This window comes from Girardinichthys multiradiatus, chromosome 10, assembly GCF_021462225.1.
Source record: "Girardinichthys multiradiatus isolate DD_20200921_A chromosome 10, DD_fGirMul_XY1, whole genome shotgun sequence".
Lineage (NCBI taxonomy): Eukaryota > Metazoa > Chordata > Actinopteri > Cyprinodontiformes > Goodeidae > Girardinichthys > Girardinichthys multiradiatus.
The window spans coordinates 27,639,546-27,663,890 of NC_061803.1; the positions used below are offsets into that span (position 1 = coordinate 27,639,546).

Here is a 24,345-nt window from a genome sequence, read left to right on the forward strand (position 1 = left end):
TGGATGAGCTCGCTAGCCAGGATGTCTTCTTCTTCTTCTTAAAGTTTTACGGCGGTTGGCGACCAACTTAATGGGCCATTACCGCCACCTACTGTTCCAGAGTATGGGTCAGCCACTACCTAAACCATCGAATAGATCCCTGTATTTTTTAAAAAGGACACCAATACCCGAAATTGTGCTCAACTTCCCAAACCCAAAATACTTTTTAAAGTGAACTCTTTTACTCCTAGTTCCTTCAATCTTTCCCTCAAAATCTTCCTATATACACTGTAACCTCTACACCTTAAAACCACATGTTCAACTGTCTTCTTCCTGGCAACCTTCACATCTCCCTGTCCCATGTTTCCCTATTATGTATAGTGTACTATTTAGTGAACAATGTTCTATCCTTATTCTTGTAATTACAGATTCTTCTTTCCTATACCCTCCCTGCACTCTGGACTCTGCTATCCTGCTGTGAATGTTATACAGATGTTTTCCCTTCTTTCCATTATCCCACTCTCTATGCCACTCCTGATTTATATGCTTCCAAATCATACTCTTTACCTTAGATTTACTCAATTTAACCCTCATTTCCACTGTACTTTTTTTTAGAGCTTCTTTTGCCAGTTTGTCCACTTTTTCATTCCCATTGATCCCCACATGTGCTGGCACCGACAAAAACTGAACTAACCCCCCCAATGATGAATTCTGAGAATAACAAGTATATCATAGAGAATATCCTGTCTACTGTTTGAATGGAATGATCTTATACTTGAGAGGACAGAAGTTGAGTCCGAGCATGTTAACACCTTGTTTAACTTTGCAAGCTCTACCCATCGTAATGCCACCAAGATTGCCACCATCTCCACAGCATAAACCCCCAGCCCATCTGGAGTGCGTCTATTAATCCCAATTCTCCTTGTTGGAACTGACACCCCAAAACCTGTCAATCCTGTCTCTGGATTCTTGGTTCCATCTGTGAAAATGTGAACATAATCAGAATATTTGCTTTCCACATAATGGTTAAAGGTGATAACAAGATCTTCTTTCCTTTCCTTATCTCTCTTTTTGTCTAATGGTTTATTCACACCTTTAAAGTCCTTTGGTCCGCTTGTTTGGTCCGGAACCAAAAGCAAACTTTATTTTTTTCATTTGGTGCAGTTTGTTTTCACATTGTACTTTTTGCAAGTGAACTATTACTTGTAAACAAAGCCACGCGGGTGACGATCATTGTTCCCATTGGACAGAAAAGACGGGGGCAGGACAGAGCACAGACCCTGAAATTTAGGACAACAGCTGTAGACGTGCTGCGTGCAGCACCTCTGTTCTGCACATTTGTGCCGTTATTACAGCTGCAATATTATTGTGAGAGTCAAGAGCAGCTCATTCAACACAGACTTTGAGACGTTCCATTTATAATTTTGGAACCCCGTCGGAGAATGCGTGCTGAACGCCGACGTTCTCTACGTGCCTTGTCCCACAACAAGCCAGTAGCGTTGCTAAGCAACACACAGCTTATCAGGTATGATTACCTTACAACACACACCTTTGCTACCGGCTACGGTGGCTTTTTATGTCCAAAGAGACGTACGGTTTTTGTAGTTGGTTAGGATTGGGGCCGGTTTGTATTCAGACCATAAGTGAACCACACCAGAGTCCGTTTGGAAGCGGACCGAGACCACCTCAAAAAGTGGGTCTCGGTCCGGTTGTTTGGTCCGGACCAGGGTTCGCTTGAGTGTATTCACACCTGCACAAAAGGTCCGGCCCAAGGGGGGAAACAAACTCTGGTCCGTTTAAAGCGGACCAAAAGTGGCAAGTGTGAATACACCCTAAGAGGTACCAATCAACCAAAGGGCATATCATTAACCAGGGGGGCACATCTGGGTACGCCACCGCAAGACAAATCCATAGACCACCTATTTCACATTCCTTAGCCAATCGGTTCCCCACCTTCCCAAAGTGACACTTTCCATACTCCTAGCAATTTTCAAGCACTTCACTCAAGCCCTAGTGGTGTGAGATTTGCCATGACTGCTGAGATGAACCCAATAGTTTGCCAGGATCTGTTTTCTCCTCAACTTTAAAGGCATTTCTCCAATCTCCACCTGCAAAGCATTCACTGGGGAAGTTTTAAAACCACCACAACACACTCTCAACGCCTGTGCTTGGATCACATCTAATTTTTTAAGAGAGAAGAAGCTGCTGTTCCATATGCTATACACCCATAATCTAATACTGACTTAATCATAACTTGGTATATTCTTCTTAGGGCTAGTCAACTTGCTCCCAACTCCCTTCCTGCCAAACACCTCATGACATTTATTATTGTTTTGCATTTTCCCTCAATCCTGTCAATATGATCTCTCCATCTCAAGCGTGCATCAAATATCACACCCAAATACTTGAATGATCCAACATTCTCCACTTCCTCTCCATATAACTGTAGTTTGAAGTTTCCATTCAATTTCCTCCTTGTAAAGAAGATTGCTTTAGTTTTTTCAACTGAAAACCTAAACCCCCAGTCATTCCCCCATTCAACTACATCATTTATAGCTTCTTGGACCTTATTTAATATAGGTTCAATGTTTCTCCCTCTCTTCCATAGTACACTGTCATCTGCAAAAAGAGACCGACCAATATCCCCTGGAACAGCAGAAAAAATATCATTGATCATGATAATGAAGAGCAAAGGACTAATGCAGCTTCCCTGTGGAGTACCATTATCAGCTGTGTATTTGCTAGACAAAGCTGAATTGATTCGGCTATGCAAAAGTATCTATTATTTTGAAATGCTTATGTCTCAACTTCCGGAGCATGACGCCTCTCGATGTGCGCATGCTCCGGGGGGCGCTCTCAGTGCACAATGGAGGTGGATGTACATAGACACGAATGGCGGGGCACATAGGAAGTCCTATCGTTGTCGATCAGCAATTACCTTGATATAAAGGATCCACGAAGGTACAGGCCATCAGTGGTAGTGACACCGTCCCCCACATGGGGTTAGGGAGACGGACTGGCAAGTTCCGGCGGAGTTCAGCAACTGAACGGTGTCAGTGCTGCAGTCTTCCTTCTGCCCCAGGTTGTCCTCTGCAGTTTTTTACGTCTTTGTCCTGAAGCACAGAGAAGACGCACCGTCCGGTGAGTTGTTACCGCCACATTCTGCCTGACTGAACTAAGGTGTTATCATAACTATGCAGACGACACACAGCTATACGTTATGATGTAACCAGGTGACTATGAACCCATTCAAGCGCTGGGTAAATGCTTAGAAGAAATCAATACATGGATGGGCCAAAATTATATTCAGCTGAAGCAAATCAAAACTGAAGTAATATTTTTTGGACCAAAGGAAGAGTGTTTAAAAGTTAGCACACAGCTTCAGTTAATACAGCTAGAAACCACCAGTCAGGCTCGAAATCTGGGTGTAGTGATGGACTCAGACCTGAACCATCAGAAGTACTTAAAGGTAGTAACTAGGTCGGCCTTCTATCACCTAAAGAACATCTCCAGGATTAAAGGACTAATGTCTCAGCAGGACCTTGAAAAACTAATTCATGCGTTTATCTTTATTAGAATTGTCTCAATGCAATTGATAAAATTATCTCGACGAGAAGACAGGGTGGAGGAGAACCCTCTTACCCACACGGGTCGTTTTTCTCTGGATACACGATGGACTCCTGGCTGAAGTGGAGGATTGTGTGTCTGTCGATAATGTCAGTCGAGGATGTTGAAGATGTGTATATAATTGGATGTTTGATATCAAGATTTCTGCTTTTTGGAGTCAGCGGTTACCTGGCATATCGAGAAATTCGGAAAATGTCAGCAGCTGTTCTGGCCATTGTAAGGCTGCTTGGCATGTATGATGGGATCTGCAGCGCGATCAACACTCAGACTGAGATGTTACGTGAGCTGAATCGCAGACTGGATGTGATCCTTACACAGGATCACAGGCAGGTTGCGGTTCCTGGACTCAGGGGTGAAATGGTATAAATCTTGGAGAAAGTTGTTCGCTCGGATCTGGTGGACAGGACCTGGAATTTGGCTGTTTGGATTCGCCTTTGAGAAGCACCAGCGAGACTCTCAAGGCAGATGGAAAATTAAGAGTCAGCCTAACCCAAATAATTGTTGTTTTTCTGAATCTGGGTCCCCTGCACGGCCTTGATGGCTGGCTATCTTCAACTTCTCCTGGAAGTTATGTAAACATGACGCTCTGCTCCCTCTGCCCCCTCCGTTCCCTGAGGACCTGCCCAGAACTGTGTGGCCAGTTGATGAACATTCCAACGTACCATCAAGGACAATGGCCTCAATGCTTCATGGACTCACTTGCACACACTCACATGCTCAAGATAAACATATGCACCCCCTCACACCACCTTCACCGTTCCCGGCATGATGTTGTTTTGTCAACTTGTTGCTTCTTTGTGCTGAGGTTTTTTACAATCTCAAACTGTATCCTGCTAAGGATAAAGTGTGAAATATGATTTTTTTCCCTTTACTTACCTAATATGGCCTCTTTTCTCATCTAACAAGGGCAGCGCCTGTGAGTGGGCAGCAAAGCCTCGGTGACCCGTCCCCCCTTGTCTTGTGTCATGATGTATGTTTGGATGGGTTGTACTGGAATTCTAATTTCCCCTCGGGGATCAATAAAGTATCTTTTAATTGAATAAACTCCCAGAAAACTGTAAAAGCGCTGAAACCCTAAGTTGCTTTGAATCAAGATTAAAAACTTAATTGTTTAGAGCGGCCTTTGAATCTGTTATCTAAACATTTTTAGTTACGTTTCAGTCCAATTTTCCTTTTGCTTTTTTTTTTTTTTTTAATTACCTCTATTGTTTAATTTTCTGTATCATTGTAATGTTTTTCCCTATGTACAGCGCCTTGAGCGCTATATAAATAAACTTGACTTGACTTACAAACATTTTGACGTCTTACAGCTTACTCTGAGTGGACTTTATTGCTTTAAACCCTCCGGTTATCTCCAGCCCGAATAAAACATTGGTTAGCCAATAAATGTGACGCATTATTGTTTTTGAAGCTACTTTAGAGTGTCATTATTTGAGCTAAATTAATTTTTTGTTATAGCTCAAAGAGGAGGCCTGCTTAAGGCATTAACTCCGTCTTGACTGCTGTGATACAAATGCCTGTGGCTGTGTAAATAATCAACGCGAGCCATTTAGACGTGATTATGATTAATGTTCATTTTGAGTTTTCCCAGCATTAGAGGGCTGTTCTGTTTCTGATGAGCTGGCTGGTAGTGATAGGCCAGTGGGGGGATGTTCCCATCAGTAGCACAGAGAGCACGCTGTGAGGACATGAGCTCATGCTTTTGTTTCCCCATCTGATATGTCACTCCCAGGTCAGAAGACAAATGACAGGGAAAATGTCAGAGGTCAAGATGGCACAGCGCAAGGAGAAGTGTGAAAACTGCACCAAACAGGTAGGATTATGCTTAAAATTGGCTTTTTACATGCAGTTGTTTTGCAAATTCTTTTCTTGCCCCTTTTGTTTAAATTGTTATTGTTTGCAAATGCAGTGCAACAAGAAACAGGGTGAAGACGGCGCCAACTGGGGCCTTGAGAATCAGGAAGTCCATGGGCAGGTAGTGAGTGCTTACTAAGCTGTTGTTCATTGATTTGCCTTAGACTTTCCTCATCAAGTTTTCTATAGCATATTCCTGGTATTTTATACAGTGCATTAGGGAAAAAGTACACATACCCCTTGAATGTTTTCACATTTTGTCATGTGACAAACACAACAATTATAATGTATTTGATCAGGATTTCATGCGATAGACCAACACAAAGTGGTGCAAAGTTGTGAAGTGGAAGGAAATCATTTTTTTGTTTTAGAAATTAAAGCCTAAAAAATGTGGCATGCATGTGTATTCAGCTCTCCTGAGTCAATAATTTGTATAACCACCAATTGCTGCAGTCAGCTTTGCACATCTGGAGACGTACCTTTTTGCCCAATCTTCTTCACAAATATCTCAATATCTCAAGCTCAGTCTGTTTGGACAAGAGCATCTCAAACACCAGTTTTTATGTCTTGATCTAAAGTATAGCAGTGTAGCTGCGGCTAAATGTTTTGCGTCATGGTCCAACCGGAAGGAGAAGCTCTTTTGAAGCTCCTAACAGGTTTACTTTCAGGATTGTCCTGAAGTTTGCTCCCATCAGCTCTAACCAGCTTCTATGTCTCTGGAAAAAAAAAAAAAGCATACCCACATCATGATTCTGCCACCGCAGTGTTGCCATCGACTTTCTATGATTTTATTCCAATGGCATCTTCATTCTTTTCGCTCTTCCATAAAGGCCAGATTTGTGGAGTGCACCACTAATGGTAGCCCTGTTAACAGATTGTCCCACCTGAGCTGTAGATATCTGCAGCTTCTCAAGAGGAACAATGGGCCTCTTGGCTGCTTCTCTGATCAGTAATCTTCTGGCATGAAAACACAAATTACAGGCCAATAATATATTGAGCATGTTGGCTGGAGTCTCACCACAGTAGGTCCCCAAAATCCAATGATACCGTACTCTGTAATGACACATTAGCATCAAAGTAAATATGGAAATGTGGATTTATTGCTATAGATATCTTGATTGCAGAATGTCACTGTATGATTGTGTTTGTCTGGTATATACAGGTCCTTCTCAAAATATTAGCATATTGTGATAAAGTTCATTATTTTCCATAATGTGATGATGAAAATTTAACATTCATATATTTTAGATTCATTGCACATTAACTGAAATATTTCAGGTCTTTTATTGTCTTAATATGGATGATTTTGGCATACAGCTCATGAAAACCCAAAATTCCTATCTCACAAAATTAGCATATCATTAAAAGGGTCTCTAAACGAGCTATGAACCTAATCATCTGAATCAACGAGTTAACTCTAAATACCTGCAAAAGATTCCTGAGGCCTTTAAAACTCCCAGCCTGGTTCATCACTCAAAACCCCAATCATGGGTAAGACTGCCGACCTGACTGCTGTCCAGAAGGCCACTATTGACACCCTCAAGCAAGAGGGTAAGACACAGAAAGACATTTCTGAACGAATAGGCTGTTCCCAGAGTGCTGTATTAAGGCACCTCAGTGGGAAGTCTGTGGGAAGGAAAAAGTGTGGCAGAAAACGCTGCACAACGAGAAGAGGTGACCGGACCCTGAGGAAGATTGTGGAGAAGGGCCGATTCCAGACCTTGGGGGACCTGCGGAAGCAGTGGACTGAGTCTGGAGTAGAAACATCCAGAGCCACCGTGCACAGGTGTGTGCAGGAAATGGGCTACAGGTGCCGTATTCCCCAGACCTGGGCTACAGAGAAGCAGCACTGGACTGTTGCTCAGTGGTCCAAAGTACTTTTTTCGGATGAAAGCAAATTCTGCATGTTATTCGGAAATCAAGGTGCCAGAGTCTGGAGGAAGACTGGGGAGAAGGAAATGCCAAAATGCCAGAAGTCCAGTGTCAAGTACCCACAGTCAGTGATGGTCTGAGGTGCCGTGTCAGCTGCTGGTGTTGGTCCACTGTGTTTTATCAAGGGCAGGGTCAATGCAGCTAGCTATCAGGAGATTTTGGAGCACTTCATGCATCCATCTGCTGAAAAGCTTTATGGAGATGAAGATTTCATTTTTCAGCACGACCTGGCACCTGCTCACAGTGCCAAAACCACTGGTAAATGGTTTACTGACCATGGTATCACTGTGCTCAATTGGCCTGCCAACTCTCCTGACCTGAACCCCATAGAGAATCTGTGGGATATTGTGAAGAGAACGTTGAGAGACTCAAGACCCAACACTCTGGATGAGCTAAAGGCCGCTATCGAAGCATCCTGGGCCTCCATAAGACCTCAGCAGTGCCACAGGCTGATTGCCTCCATGCCACGCCGCATTGAAGCAGTCATTTCTGCAAAAGGATTCCCGACCAAGTATTGAGTGCATAACTGTACATGATTATTTGAAGGTTGACGTTTTTTGTATTAAAAAAACGTTTCTTTTATTGGTCGGATTAAATATGCTAATTTTGTGAGATAGAAATTTTGGGTTTTCATGAGCTGTATGCCAAAATCATCTGTATTAAGACAATAAAAGACCTGAAATATTTCAGTTAGTGTGCAATGAATCTAAAATATATGAATGTTAAATTTTCATCATGACATTATGGAAAATAATGAACTTTATCACAATATGCTAATATTTTGAGAAGGACCTGTAATATCACAATAAAGTACATTGTTGATTTGACAAAACGCGAGGAAGTTCGAGGGCTGTTAATACTTTTACCAGGCACTGCAAACGCTTTAGATGTGAAATAAAGTAGCATTCGACATCTTTCATTTGAGACGCTTTTATTCCTTTAGTTAAACAAAGGACCCCAGTTGCTGCTGAGTGCCTGTCTCTCCTGTGATGGCTGCCTCTCTGAGGAAGACACCTTGAAGATTTCTCAGCAGAATCTGGAGGAGGTGGAGCGGGTTCTGGCCCTCAATAAGGTGTGTTGCACACAGACCCGTGTACCGCACAAGAGGTTGTAGAAGGAAAAATAAAGCACTTGGAGCTCATGTGGTCATTATGTTTTTGTTTTGTCGCTGGCAGAAATGTGACACTTCGAAGCACAAGGTGGTGGTAGCGTCAGTGTGTCCGCAGTCACTGCCTTTCTTCGCCGTCCAGTTTGGTCTGGATATCACTGAAGCGGCCCACAAGCTCTGCAGCTTCCTCAAGAGTCTCGGTGAGCTGATTCCAGACATCTTTCCCAGAACTGTCTGGGTTTTATTTAATCATGCACCTGTGTGTTTCTTTGTGAAACTTACTTAATCGTACATGGAAATAAGTTCCATAAAGAAAGTCAAATGCATACTCTTTCTCTTCATACATTTATTTTTTTTTCAAAAATATTTGAGTATAAGTTGTGACCAGCTTTATTTTTCTTAATGGCTCTTTACTCTTTTGTGTTTTTTTTTTATCTGCAGGGGTAAAGTTTGTGTTTGATACCACTGTGGCAGCAGGCTTCAGCATCTTAGAGACCCAGAAGGAGTTTATTCAGAGGTATCGCAGGAGGCACCACGACTCTCACGCCTTGCCCATGTTCACCTCTTCCTGCCCAGGTAAACTCTCTTGCTACCTGTCTCTTTTCATACCACGGGTGTAAAACTGACGTAGCCCTGTTTTTGTTTTTGTTCTTAATTGTGACATTTAAGGTGTTTCTATCCTGCTTCCTTAAACTTCTAATTCCCCGGAGCTCTGAATCTGTCCCGGGCTGTTTGTTGTCTCCACCTCCACTTTATGCATCGCTATGTTGCTCATGTAAATTACACATGCTGATTCAGAGGCTCGCTCCTCCTACAGTTACTACCTGTGCGGGTGTTGAAGCTTTAAACAGAAATTAAAACGTACGTTAATCGCTTTAAATTTAACTTTCAGCTGCACAGCGGCAATGCTAGATTTAAACATTGCCATTCCTAAAGATTCATCCAGCCGAGGAGACGTCTCCACCCTAAGCCTGAATCGGGAGAGACTTCTTGAGAAAGCAACTGACAAAAAGTTAAATCAGACCAATAAAGGAGTAAAATGCACTCACACCTATTGAACAATAGGTGTGAGTGCATTTTACTCCTTTATTGGTCTGATTTAACTTTTAATACATGTTGAATAAATATCAGCAAACCTAAAGTGCTGAGAAAAATTCTACTTTTTCAAAAACAAAAAGCGATCTAATTTTCTTTGGAGGAATAGTTTTAAACACCATGCAGAGATGTAATTATAGGGTTTAAAAACAATTTCAACAGCAGACGTTTGGCACGCCTTGCATTTATGACAGAGGAGAAATAAACAGAAGTTCATATCAGGATTCCAATTCATTCCAATAGAAATTGTTTAAAACCTAAAAGACCAATTTAACTGGAGGATTTGCACGGTTTGTTTTTCACAAAAAGGCTGTCAAAAAGATCTATTGAAGATTAAAATGAAAAGAAAATATAAACTGTAGATGGATTTAAACTGGGATGGCTGATATACTGTATGTTGCTGAGTATATTTGACTGAAATGCTTAGTAATCTCGTTTCATAAAACTCCACTCAATAGTTCAAGGTAGGTAAACAAAAATGCTGCTGTCCTGTAATGTTTCTGGTGTAAGTTGTGACACCTTTTTCTACTGGTACATGCAGTGGAAACAGGAAAGAGAAAACTACCCTGGTTCTCTGTAAAGTGTCCTAGATGCTGTGTGTTTTAGACGTTCAGATAGCAAAGCTGCTGGTGGAGCAAGATAGACAGCTCTTCCTTCACCACTCCCTGCATCAGAGATAGGACCAAGGAGCTTTATTGAATTGAATATTTAGTTTAAAAGAATCCCACTCTTCATTACCCTAACATTTATCTATAAGGTTGCTACTATCAGGACTGCGTTGCTCAGTTAAAATAAACCTTTAGGAATTTGTCGGTGTTGTTTTATTGCAGAACCAGAATGAGTCTTGTGTTAAATGTGTGTAAGAGTGTGGATTAATATAAACATGTGAAGAAACACAATTTTGGAACTGAAATAAGTAGCCCCGATGATTTGTGTTGATAATGGAAAGATCTAACTGCGTGGATCGTTTCTCCTCCTTGTAATATTTTTGTGCAGGCTGGATCCGCTATGCAGAACGTGTCCTGGGCAGCCTGGTCACTCCTCATATCTGTACAGCCCGATCTCCCCAGCAGATCATGGGCTGTCTGGTGAAAGATTATTTCTCTAAACAGCAGGTGAGTGCAGATCACCCAGTTCTGTCAAAGATGTTGGTGTTAGGTGGTGCTTTTAATCGGATCTTCTATTATTTAATGATAAAAAATCCTGTCAGCTGAGTCAGTCCTGGAGACAAAAATCAATATTTGGGATGTAGTTTTTGGTCAAATTTAGCATCATGAAATATTTAGTAATCAAATGAACCTATATGGGTTGCAAAGGGCTTAGCTCCTGGTCATAATAACTTGGAGCAAAGATTTTTTTTTTTATATCTTTTTTGCTCTATGTGCACCTCCTGGACACACGTCAACTGAGTTTTTGGTGGGTACATTTTTAAAAACCGAACACCCAAAGAGCCTTAGAGACAATTACATAGACTTTCACTTTCACATGTTCACAACAACACTGGAGCATTATTTCCAGTTTGTTAGCTGTGCAAACCAATGTGACAGAGCACAGCTGCTGATTAGTCACCTTCTTTGTTTCACAAAAACAAAGCTTAAATATTCCATGCATGTCAGCAGGCAACATATTCAACCCTCCAGCAGCTGCGTTCAGCAGATACAGATGGAAACTTTCACTTTGTAGCCTTAAAGACTGCCCTAACAGGATCATTACATCTGGCATGCATGGTTATGTTTGACAGAACATGGGTGAAACTCGTTTCTTTTTGGCTTTAGGCTGTGCTACAATGTAAAGCAAATTATACTGATTCACATTAACTGGTCCACTGCATAGACTGTATGTATATTTCACACTATATTCCATCATGTTTTAATGTAAAATGTAGTTATATTAGCTGAGGAAAGAAAATAAACCTTTTTCCACCAGTCCCTAAAGGCTGAAATAAAGTTTTTTTTGTTTTTTTTTTTTAAAGCAAACACAATAAATCTTGATTAATTTCTTAATAGTTTACAACTTAAATGCAAGTTTTAGTAAAAAGAAAAAAACAAAACAATAACATGTATTCTGTCTGGTTTTAAAGTCTTGTGCAATTTGTTAAAACGTGATCCAAAAATAATTTTTTCCTCCATCCCATAAATGCAAATTGATAGGCTTTCAGTAAATGGAAAATATCTTCATCTAGTGGAAAACAATAAAAGGTAAAACAAATACTTGAAGTTGTTTCAACACCTGCACAAAATAAAAATGGTACTGTATTCAGAACAGTACATTTTCATAGGGATTCAACGGCCTGGAAAATGCAGATGGAGGACAGATCGCAGTATTTAGTTTAAAAAAAATATAAGAGGCTGGAAGGAAATACAAATCATATTCGTCCCCAAAATACTCAACCTAGCCAAATTTTATGCCATCTGCATCAATATAGCCAAAGTGATGTAAAAATACGTGTAGGTACTCTATAAAGTTAAGGACCTAGGCAGAGTGAGGAAAATGAAATCAAACTGCTGGTGTGTAAGGATTAAAGCAGCTGATTAAATGGGGAACAGAGGTACCACTGCAGGGACTCCGATGGTCATGTCAGGCCGGTGAGGGACCCCCCTCAGGCCTGGATACAAGCAGCAATTGTGTGAAGAAGTCATTTAGCTTTTGTATCTTCTGCAAGTCATCCACAGCTGTTGGAACATGCCCTCATCATCTGATAGACTGACTCTAGGCAGGAGTTCATGTTTGGGCTGAGTCCACATACGCTAAATTGGGGAAAGGTTGGCTCACTTGGCCGTCTACAGTAGGACCTCAACATGGCACGGCCGGTGCTTAGACAAATATTAATAGTTCCAGTGGAGGGTGGTTCCATCAAGGTTACTCAGTTATCCATCAGAGGCCATCTGAAGTAGTGGGTTATTGCTCCCTGCACTGTGGTGTGTTTTCAGTAACATTTGCAGGATTGCTTCTCTTCCCTCAGCAACACCACAAACTCACACCCACAGCGATCACCTGTGACAATGCAGAGCTGAGATACAACTTGGTCTACGCCTTCCAGTTCTGGTACCATCCACCAGCACAGGATTGTGTGCCTGTAGTCATGCTGATTTTTAACATTGAGAGAGGGTGTAGAATGATACGCAGTGTTGTGCAGAATCCAATACCTGTGGCAGGGGTAGATGTCACAGGGTTCTGATGCTTGGCACACAATACAGTTACATGATACTACTTCCTGGCCTCTTAAACTCTAAAAGGCATCCTTTTTGTCTGGCAAAATGCAAAAAAAATCATCCTTGTAGTTGTACAAGTTGTACTTGTAGTTTTAGGTCAGCTTTGGGGTGAGGGAATTTTCCAGACTGTATTCCTTATCCCAGCCCCTAAAAGTTGTATCCGACCCTCTGTCTGTCCGTGCAGGTTTCATGTTCAAAGCCTTACCATGGTGGTAGTATCTGCCATAAAGTCATCGGCATGTTTTGTTTTGATAATTTAATATTTGCTATGAAAGCTAGAGAATTCTGGTCATTTGAGTCTAGAAATTTGAAGTGAACAACAAGGCTTCAACTGAAACACCTCTGCTCGGTGTAGTCGTATAAACTACACAACTAGCCTGATCTAGACTCACGCTATATTTAAGGCTCCAAGGGAAAACTTCATTTCCAATAGATTCAAATTGCAGCTAGGCTTGTCTCTAACCGCAGGGCAATTGGTTTTAAAGTCCAGAGATCTGATGGAGATACCTGTTATCACAAAACAAGAAAGTGGTTTAAATGCATCATTATTTGTACTGACAATTACTGTGTTCTGTTCAGATGTCTTTCAGCTCTGTTCTTTTTCCACGCTGATCATTTTGTATCCCTGTGTTCCAACAGAAGCTGAGTCCAGAGAAGGTTTATCACATGGTGGTGGCTCCATGCTTTGATAAGAAGCTGGAGGCTGTCAGAGAGGAGTTTTACAACAGTGTAATGGACACTAGAGATGTTGACTGTGTCCTCACCTCAAGTAAGAAACTGTAAAACTGCTGCTAGATGAGGTTTACAACTGTTCATGCCATGCAGACACTTTCACTTCCTGTGGGGGAATGACAATTATTCTGGTTACATTACATTTTAATCAAGCCACTGAGTGTGAGCCACTTCATCTTAAAACCTTTTACCCTTTTTCTACAAAAGTGTTCTGTTTTTTAAGCCCAAACATTACACAGTTGCACTCAGATAGCTGGGTACAAATGTCCACATTGTTATAATCACCAGGTGCATGTACTACTGTTTTAGACCTGTAGCTATTGGTACTAAAGCTCACATCTGACATCACAGTCAATTGATTTTGATTTTTGGAGCAGTTACAGGGGCTGCTGGAACAAATCAGTAAACACGTTCAGCCAGGTTGGGGAGAACGTTCTGCTCTTCTAGAAAACACCCGATAAACGCAAGCCACAAGTCAGCAAAGCTGGGACAGTTTACCCAACTGGGATCTTAGCTCATTGGGGATTGTGTTGATCTGATGTATCCAGTGTTTACTTTTGTAATTCCAACAGAAACAACCTTTTCAGTAAAACATTGCTGTTGAGAGGTGTCATGATTATGAATATTAATATATTATTTAATATTAATACTAATACTATTTTATTAAATAATATTTCGGTCTGTTAAGGGTTGTCCTGTGAATACCAGCCCAGTAAGGAGATGGTATTAGGACAAAATTGAAAGGTGTGAGACGAGCTCTGCCATTATTGAACAGCATAAACTCTGCACACACATGGAATGAATTCACACATTTTCTTAAAATACAAGAATTTAACAAAAATAAGTCAACTCAAAGTCAAACATATTTCAGTCAACAAACTCTTTACTATGCTAAAACAATCCAACTAAACTACCAAGCAGAACTAAAGAATAAGGAAGACTAATGGACTATGTACAATATAAACAAGTTGATTAAAGATGATTGGAAATCATGACCGAAAGAGTGATGCAACATTACCATGCAATGTTTATGTTTGAGAACCAAGGATTATCTTGAAGAATCTGGAAATAGAGTTAAGTTAGTCTTGGAACTAACTTAGGCAATAATTGGTATACCTTTAAGCAACCGTTCACAATGCAAGTTCAGATAAAATATTATTTTAAGAAAATAATATTTTAAAGAATAATCTGCTGAATAAAACCAACCTTCTGGATGACCAGTTCTCAACGGGGTTTAATTAGCTGCCTTTATTTATTAAAATAATATTTAACGAAATATTATTTTGAATAAGAACCAAACCTTTTGGATAAATGGGTCTTAATGGTGTTTAATTAGTTGTCACGATTAGTAAAATAATATTTAAGGAAATAGTTTCCAATCTAGGAAATAATAACATTTTTGGGTAAATGATCTTCAGTTGACTCATAAAGAAGGCGAACACGTGTTATAAGCCGTTAGCGATTGGAGCTAACAAAAGAAGCTTATCGCTGGTTACCAGAATCGTTCTGTCGGACCGGCCAAACTACACGTAACTGCTGTAGCCACTGTGATGCGGTCCCGTTGTCCTTCCTTCAGACCGGGAAAACCGCTCCACTCGGCGTTGTAGAGACAGGGTCTCTGCTGGGAACTCTCTGGAACATAGTTTGCTTCTGTTGACCTCAGAGAGAAAAGTCAAGCAACGCTTGTACCTTAATTACCCGTTCATGAATGAATACCGGATACACAAACAGCAATTCATTCCTACCTAACTTAGGGCAAATGATCGCATGATCATATGACACTCTTGGATCCAGTTTGAAGAGTTATGTCTGTTTGCCAACAAAGAGACATTAGCGCGCTGTGTCCCACCGTCCAGTTCCTCTGGGGCCTGCTTGGAAGAGATCTGTTTGTTGCAAAAGCGGGGTTTTATTCGGACAGTGACGTCACGGGAAGTCCGCTGTTATTCCCTGTTCCTGGCTGTGCTGGAAGTAGGTCAATGCGATTTATTTTGAAAGTTCCAGAAAGGTTCTCACTGGCCTTTAATGTTGTAGCCCATGGCTGGGGTCCCAACAGAGGTAAATAATGAATTTCATTATTTTCCCAGTAGCTGGATATACGACTCATTATCTGGGACCCATGTTAGCTATAAACCCGAAGCAGACAGATATTAAAACTTTTTTTTGTTTTGTTTATTTATTACAAGTCACAGCATTATCACAACATTCACCAATATTATTGCATTTTGCATGTGCAGCAATGTTTTAAAGGTATAGCTGCTGGTCACAAACATCTAATATCTATAATAAACACACATCTCCTGCTGACTAAATAAACTCATTTACTACTGCTGCCAATGATTTCATGCAAATTCATTTGCTGAAGTACTAAGCTAATGCAAACTTAAGCTAACGCAAGCTTAAGCTAACGATTTATTTTTATATGACTTGTCGATCATTTCAGCCGTAACTTATTTCAACGCAGTTCCAGTTAATTACGTGCAGATGAATCTAACTGGAGTTGTTTTCTGGCTCTATAAACTTCAGAGCTTTGCTTTGAACATCATAAAAGTTTGACTCGTGTTTCAGCTTCTTTCGTCTCTGCATGCAGAGCCGGTCTTCATGACCACTATTAACATCATTGTACAGAATGATAAGCACATTGTCTGTGGGCTAAAGTCTATTTTTGCATGCTGTGTGTACACAGATTGTTGGCTCTAATTATAAGGGAAAATTAAAGCTGCAAGCAGCATTGGGCAGCCCTCGAAGCCAAGCGCCGCTCGGCCTGTGTAGCGACCGCGGGAGCCTGGCACCACCTCCTCCACACCACCGAGGAGCCTGCCGCTCGATTCCACACTTTCCCAATAGGTGGCGCTGCGAGCCACCTTTGATATATTCTTTGGTTATGTTAAGTTCTGCTCTGGCAAGAAATATTCCAAATTTGGCCGAAATACAACCTTCCCGATGGAAGCTGCACTCACTTGCTAGTTAGTGGGCGGGGCTAAAATAATGTTGTCAATTGAGTGTGTCAACATGTCTAGCACTGATCCATAATGATGTACACTAAATTTCAAGTGGATCTGATGATGTATGAAGGAGATAGAGCACTTGTAATATCCTAGGGGGCGCTGTTGATCCAAACTCCAACGTAATCTAATAGAGCTGTTTAGGGGCTGACAGAGATCAACCATATTTGGTTTGGAGTGAATCGGACCTTCCATATGGAAGCTACACTCATTTGTTTATTAGTGGGTGGGGCTAAGGTGATGTCATCTATTGACTGTGTCAACATGTCCATCATTAACTCATGATCATGTATACTACATTTCAAGTGGATCCGATGATGTATGAGGGAGATATAGCCCTTGAAGTGTCCTAGGGGGCGCTATTGATCCAAATTCCAATGTAATCCAATATAGGTGTTTGGGGGTTGTCAAAGATCAACCATATTTATTTTGGAGTGAATAGGACGATGCATGTGTAATTTAGAGGCAAACGTATGGCCATGGCGTGACGTCAGACTTCGCCACGCCGCCAAGGCCACACCCTCCAGCCAAACCTGTCGGTACTAGAGACTAAGTTAGACCATCATGTTATCTGTCATTGGAGACAGTTTCATGTTGATTAGGTGAAGGAGATCAAATATGGTCCACACTAAGTGAAACATGACACTCCCTGTTCTCAGGGGACGGGGCTTCGATGATGTCAGCATTTGACCATTGAATATTGATCAGGGTGTCATCTGGATCAATCCCAGAAAGTTTCATGTGTCGGATTTTCCTTGTAGGAGCTATATCAATTTCGTCTTTTATGGCGAGGGGTCATATTTTGAGGCGTGGCCACGCCCAAACGCTTTCATGTATCAAAAACCTTTTGATAACTTTTGATCCCCAGTGCCTTAAGAGTATACTGAGTGATTTTCAAGTCTCCAAGTCAAAAGCTGTAGGAGGAGTTCGCTCAGATATGCGGGCTAGAAACGCCCAAAACAGGGTCAAAATGGCAACTTCAATCCAAAATGGCTGACTTCCTGTTGGGTTTAGACCAATGCTCCAAGAGACTTTTTTGTAGGTCCTGACAAGTTACATATGTGTACCAAATTTCAGATTCCCCAGTCAAAGCATGGCTTGGGTCTTATTTAAAAACAAAATCATTTTCTAGTGGGCGCTGTGGACGAATTAGTCCACGACTTCCACCAAATATGTCATCAGATCTCTGTTGGGGACTGGACTAGGATCAATCACATTGAATTTGGTGCAGATCAGATGATGTATGTGAAAATTAGAGCCAAACGTATGGCCATGGCGTGACGTCCAACTTCGCCGCGCAGCCACAGCCACGCCCTTTTATCAAAAGTCACTGTGCTTCAAATGAAGTTATACCCACTAGTTATCTGTCTTCTGACCCAGTTTCAAGTTGAATGGGTCAAGAGGGTCAGTGAGGTCAGTCCTGCCCCTTCAATATGCTCAAAAACTCACAATTTTGATAACTTTTAATCCCCATGCCTTAACTACATACTGACCAAATATGAAGCCGGTAGCTCAAAATCCCTAGGAGGAGTTTGTTAAAGTTTGACATGTATGAAAAGTGAAAAACGTCCAAAAATGACCATTTGACCCAAAATGGCCGACTTCCTGTTGGTTTTAGGGCATACCCCCAAGAGACTTTTTTCATGATTTAGGGAGATCTAGCTATGTACCAAATTTCAACTCACTAGGACTTACCAGTTCGCCTATCTCACTTTAGGGGGCGCCGTAGAGCCGTTTGGCCACGCCCATTTTCAATTCCATTAAAAACCTTAAATTTCACTAGGGGGACAATTTTTGGGTAAAGTTTGTTGAGTTTTTCAATATGTTAAAGCCGCGAAAAAGGCAATTCCTTTGTCGCCTGAATAATAATAAACAGAGCAATTACAATAGGCCTTTGCAGGCCTACCAGCTCGGGCCTAAAAAACTGGCTAGAATATTGTGGCTGCACTGGAGTTGAGCATTGAGTTTAGACAGGGATTCCCATACAGATCATTTGAAAATGCCTTGATTGTGACCTCAAGCCTACGACTGGGATCAGATTTTTTTCATTGAATAATTCAATGAATAACATTTAGTTGTTCCGTGATAATCTATTCTGGATGACCCTGAACCAAGGGTAGTTAATCTCATCTTGAAGGCTCTTTTTTTTTTTCCACAACAGATGTGGAAGTGCTATTTCTGAATGTAATTCTGTAAAATTCAAAGTTAATCTAATAATCACAGCTATTTTTTCCACTGTTTTGTCAGTGTTTCTTCATTGTCTCTGCTAGAATATCAGAATGTTCAGAACTGTAAAGTTTGTGGTTTGAAATGATGCAGTTTCATTGTGTGATTTGACCTTTCAGAGGAGATCTATCACCTGATGGAGAAGAGAAAAATATCATGGGAGGATCTGGACTCTGTTTTGCTGGATCAAGTGTGAGTTATTAAACGGATAAAACATAATCCAGTTTAAACAATAAAAACATTTTAATTCATTCATCTTAGGACAAATAAAATAGGTGGTAAGCTTACAAAAAGGTATTTGAAGTCTTCATGTTCATTGTCTGTCTTTATTTGCTGAGTCTGTTACTGTTTCATGTGTTTGCAGGCTGGGAGAAGGCGGGGATGAGGTGCTGATGAGGCACGATGGGAGAGGCTCTGAAGGATTCCTGGAACATGTATTCAAACACACAGCTAAAGAGCTTTTTGGTCTGGATGTGCAGGAAATCACATACAAAACCCTCAGGTCAGAGTCCTAATAGAGCACTCGCAAAAGTATTCATATTTATCGAACTTCTTTTTATATATTGTCACAATACAAACACAACCTTCAGTGTATTCTTTTACAGTTTAATGTAATGGGGTAACACAAAGCAGTGCATGATTGGAAAATGGAAGGAAGAGGGTAAATGTTTGTTTTTTTTTTTTTTTTTTTAAAGAAAGATCTGAAAAGTGTGACATGGTGGGGCTTGGTATTCAGCCTCCCTCAGTCTATGCTTTGTAGAACCACCTTTCCCTTCAACCGTCTGAATGGCTTCTGCTGCAGACATGACAAGAAGCCGTTCACACCTCAAACCATCTCCTCCACATCCCATTCAGGAACAAGTTCTTCCCACATAGCTACCAACCCCCTACCTTCAGATCCTCTGCCTGCACTAAAGATCTCCGAGGAAGATGTAAATAGGCTCTTTCAGCGCATGAAAACAAAGAAAGCTGGAGGACCTGATAACGTCTCCCCATCATGCCTGAAAGCCTGTCCAAATCAACTCGTTCCGATCTTCACAAGGATCTTCAACAAATCACTGGAGAAATGTGAGGTCCCCTCCTGCTTCAAACGATCCACCATCATCCCGGTGCCCAAGAAACCCACCATTGTAGGATTAAATGACTACAGGCCTGTAGCCCTGACGTCTGTGATCATGAAATCCTTTGAGCGGCTGGTGTTGAAGCACCTGAAAGACATCACAGGCCCCCTGCTGGACCCCCTGCAGTTTGCTTACCGAGCAAACAGGTCGGCAGATGATGCTGTTAACTTAGGTCTACACTTCATCCTGCAACACCTCGACCACCCAGGGACGTACGCCAGAATCCTGTTTGTAGACTTCAGCTCGGCCTTCAACGCCATCATACCAGACATCCTCCACCAGAAGCTCACCCAGCTCAACGTCCCAGCCTCCACCTGTCAGTGGATCAACAGCTTCCTGACGGACCGACAGCAGCAGGTGAGACTGGGGAGCATCTTCTCCCGATCCAAATCAATAAGTACTGGTGCCCCCCAGGGGTGTGTTCTATCCCCACTCCTCTTCTCTCTGTACACAAATGACTGCACCTCATCGGACTTGTCCGTGAAACTCCTTAAGTTTGCAGACGACACCACTGTAATTGGTCTGATCCAGGACGGTGATGAGTTTGCATACAGACAGCAGGTGGATCGGCTGGTACACTGGTGCAGTCAGAACTACCTCGAACTCAACCCACTCAAGACTGTGGAAATGGTGGTGGACTTTCGGAGAACACCACCCCCATACACCCCCTCACCATCCTCAACAACACTGTATCGGCCGTGGACCACTTCAGGTTCTCAGGAACCACCATCTCTGAGGACCTGAGGTGGTCTTCACACATAGACACTGTTTGAAAGAAGGTCCAGGAGAGACTGTACTTCCTGAGGCAACTCAAGAAGTTCAACCTTCCACAGGAGCTGTTGGTCATCTTCTACACTGCCATCATTCAATCTGTCCTGTCTTCATCCATCTCAGTGTGGTTTGGTTCATCCACAAAACAGGACAGATCCAGACTGCAACGAATAATCAGGAACGCAGAGAGAATAATCAGGGCTGATCTTCCCTCCATCCAGGACTTATACAGGTCTAGGGTCAAGACAAGGGCAACTAAAATCTCTGCAGACCCCACACTCCCTGCACATAAACTGTTCAGAGCTTTACCTTCAGGCCGCCGCTACAGAGCACTGTTCACTAAAACCAGCCGCCACAGAGACAGTTTCTTCCCCCAGGCTGTTTCTTTGTTGAACATTCAATAGAGTACAAAACAACAGCATACTGATGTTGCAAATGCACCTTTTTATTATATATGCGTATATTGTATATTGTACATTGTAAATATGTATATTCTGTAATACAAAAACAAAACCAAAGAGCAAAGTGTACCGGAGTCAAATTCCTTGTTTGTATGTACGAACTTGGCAATAAAGCTGATTCTGATTCTGAATTACAGATGCAGGTTTATGGCTGTATTTCTCTACTAGCCTTGCAAACCTGGAGACTAACATTTTTGCACCCTCTTCTTTGTAAAATAGCCCAAGCTCAATCCGATTGGAGAACATCTATGAACAGCAACTGAAAAGTCTTGCCACAGATTCTCTGGACCTTAATTGGACCATTCAAACAACTTACTATATGCCTTGACCTATTTCATTGTGATGTTGCTCAGACTGGATGTTTAAGGTTCTTTTCCTGGTGGAAGCTGAACTTGTAAGCCAGCCTCAAGTCTTTTGCATCCATTGGTAGATTTTCTTCCAAGATGGTTGGAATGAAATTTATTTAGGGATATCAGAGAAAAGGTGTCTGAATCAGGCTACACTTTCCGGATTTTTATTCGTAAGACGTTTAAAAAAAAAACATCTGTTCCCTTCCACTTCAGTTATGCACTGATTTATGTTAGCCCAACTAAAACTAAAAGTGTTGCTGTTTGTCTACAATTAGTTCTCTGAAAGAAAACGTTGGTGGTTTTACAGGAATCGTGACTTCCAAGAAGTCACTCTGGAGCGGGATGGGGAAACACTGCTGCAGTTTGCTGCCATCTATGGTTTCCGGAACATTCAGACCTTGGTGCACCGGATGAGAAAGGGCCGTGTGCCTTACCAGCTGGTGGAGGTGCTGTCCTGCCCTGGAGGTAAACATCAGATCTTCCACAGTTGCTGGTGTTGACTGCTTTAATTTGTGAGGAGATTCTGTGCTAATCTTTTTTTTTTTCGTCCTATCTCGTCTCTACTTCAGGGTGCCTGAGTGGCCGAGGTCAGGCAGAGAGTGAGACGGGAGGTCGGGTCGATAAAGCCCTGGTTCAGCAGATGGAGGAGGTCTACGGTAGCCTGCCGGTCCGCCTACCAGAACTGAGCCCCATCTTGAACACTCTGTATCAAGACTGGCTACAGGGCCAGGAGTCACCACAGGCCAGCAAGCTTTTGCATACAGAGTTCAGAGGCCAGAGTCAGATCCACACACAGCCTCCCCACATGGAGTGGTGAGAAAACTGGGAAGGTCTGGTTCTACCCAGTTGAGCCTGTCTGCAATTCTGAACCGGTGAACAGCAAGCTGTGGATCATGCAGCAAAAAAGATCAGCAAGGTCTCTACAGGTCATGTATCCATTTAACCATAGGGGGGCGCTGTCTCCTTTAATAAACAGTAGACCTCTGTTAAACCTTAAGCTAGGAAGATGTAAAAAATCCAGAGTCTACTACAACAAACACTTTCCTTTCCGGCTCACTGAAGAGTAGCGTCAGCATGTCAGGATCAAAGCTAACAAATAAATCCATGCTACCACTGTTCTGGTAAATAGGAACATCTGAAGTGGGGAATTGTATCTGTGTCCACGGTAAAAAGTTGAAATATGGAACTCGCAAACAGGTGGATCCAAAGTGGAAATGCGAGGTGTTTTAATATATTCCAGATTTATCTTTCTAGTATTGAATCGCAATTTTATTTTGTGTTCAAGCTCTTTGCTCTGTTCCTGTCATGAGGACGCGACGAACTGTGTCCAACACAAAGCTAACTATGCAACAGCATCTTGTCTCTACAGATACAGTGAACAGATGGGTTAGAGTATGAGAAGTAGTTGTTTTAAGTGGTCATGTTTTTATTCATATCCTCTGTTTCTTCCAATTCCATAGTCAAGCATTTTTTATTAAGTTATATATTTGTGTTCATTTTCAAAGATCAAGTATACTTGTGACATGTAAAGAACTAAAATATTCTCCAAACAAATGTTGTGAGTTAGTTTTGTCAATGCTACTGTGCTGATCATAAATATAAATAATGTTTTAACATCTACAGTCATGCTGAAAGCTGAAATAGCTTCAGTGTCAGCTGTATATATTTCTTTAAACTGGAAAAATGACTTTCTTACAAATATGCATCTTCTAATTTTACAGCAAGTCTGGCAAGAAGGTCCTGGGTTCGATTTCCGACCGGGGGTCTTTCTGCATGGAGTTTGCATGTTCTCCCTGTGCATGCGTGGGTTCTCACCGGGTACTCCAGCTTCCTCCCACAGACCAAAGACATGCCTGTTAGGTTAATTGGTAACTCTAAATTGCCCTTAGGTGTATGAATGAGTGTGTGCATGGTTGTTTGTGTGTTGCCTTGTGATGGACTGGCGACCTGTCCAGGGTGGACCCTGCCTCTCGCCCATAGACTGCTGGAGATAGGCACCAGCTCCCCCACGACCCACTATGGAATAAGCGGTAGAAAATGACTGACTGTTACAGTTATTCAGGAAAATGTTATTAAGTTGCAGTTTTAGCATTCATGATTACAATTTACATTACATCTTATTATTTTCTGCAAAATAAAGAAGCAGCATGTCTGTTTACAAATATTTAAAAAAAAGTATTTAGACTTCTCTAGATTTGTTCTTACAGGGTAATTCTAAAATTCCCAAGTGCAAGTGAAGGTATCATAGTGTTCCAGGACAGCTATTACCCCCCTACCCCTCAATCGTATATTTATAGCAGGTGGGGCAGATGTGGTGATGTGTGAAGCACCAATGTTTTAAAGAAGAGGTTACAAAAAATAAACCACTGCCTAAACAGGCTGTAAGCAAACTAAAACGGTTTATGTGACCTGTGGTGACCAAACAGGATATACAAGTACAGCTACAAAAATATGAATAGTGTAAAATAAGTTCATGGGGTATGAACGAATGTTATTTTTTGTCTTAAATACATAGATTCATTATACATATAGTAACATATTTCAAGCCTTCATTTGTGGTAATTTTGATCATTATGACTTACAATTAATGAAAGCCAAAATTCGGTCTTGGAAAATTTAAATAATTAAAAGAAATGTTATTATTAGACAAAGTTAACCTGAGTAAATGCAAAACTTGGTTTTCAAATGCTGTCATTTATTCAGAGAAAACAATCCAAATCACACTGGATATATGTGGAAAAAGTAATCAGCCCATCCCATTAAAACATGACTTAACTGTGACTAACCACATATTTTGGAAAGCAACACTGCCCACAACCAGGACTGATTGTTAATAGATCTCAAAGGTCAGCACATAATGGCCTGATCTAAAAGG

At 41.5% G+C, this 24,345-nt stretch overlaps 1 protein-coding gene across 1 annotated transcript; it reads left to right on the forward strand.

The window, feature by feature from the left end:
- Positions 1 to 2,810: 2,810 nt before the first annotated feature.
- narf (nuclear prelamin A recognition factor) lies at positions 2,811 to 23,024 on the forward strand. Its single transcript, XM_047376175.1, has 12 exons — positions 2,811 to 3,120; positions 5,339 to 5,419; positions 5,516 to 5,581; positions 8,336 to 8,464; positions 8,568 to 8,700; positions 8,942 to 9,076; positions 10,592 to 10,710; positions 13,447 to 13,576; positions 18,887 to 18,959; positions 19,132 to 19,269; positions 21,778 to 21,935; positions 22,040 to 23,024. The coding sequence occupies exons 2-12, from the start codon at positions 5,351 to 5,353 to the stop codon at positions 22,285 to 22,287; spliced, it is 1,398 nt and encodes a 465-aa protein (XP_047232131.1). The 5' UTR covers positions 2,811 to 3,120; positions 5,339 to 5,350; the 3' UTR covers positions 22,288 to 23,024.
- The last annotated feature ends 1,321 nt before the right edge of the window (positions 23,025 to 24,345 follow it).

What these genes read in the sequence shown, in the direction of transcription:
- narf (XM_047376175.1), top strand. Translation starts at nt 5,351, where the DNA reads ATGACAGGGAAAATGTCAGAGGTCAAGATGGCACAGCGCAAGGAGAAG. An exon ending in ATCAGGAAGTCCATGGGCAG is followed by an intron (nt 5,582 to 8,335) that starts GTAGTGAGTGCT and finishes TTATTCCTTTAG; the next exon opens with TTAAACAAAGGACCCCAGTT. An exon ending in GGTGCTGTCCTGCCCTGGAG is followed by an intron (nt 21,936 to 22,039) that starts GTAAACATCAGA and finishes TCTCTACTTCAG; the next exon opens with GGTGCCTGAGTGGCCGAGGT.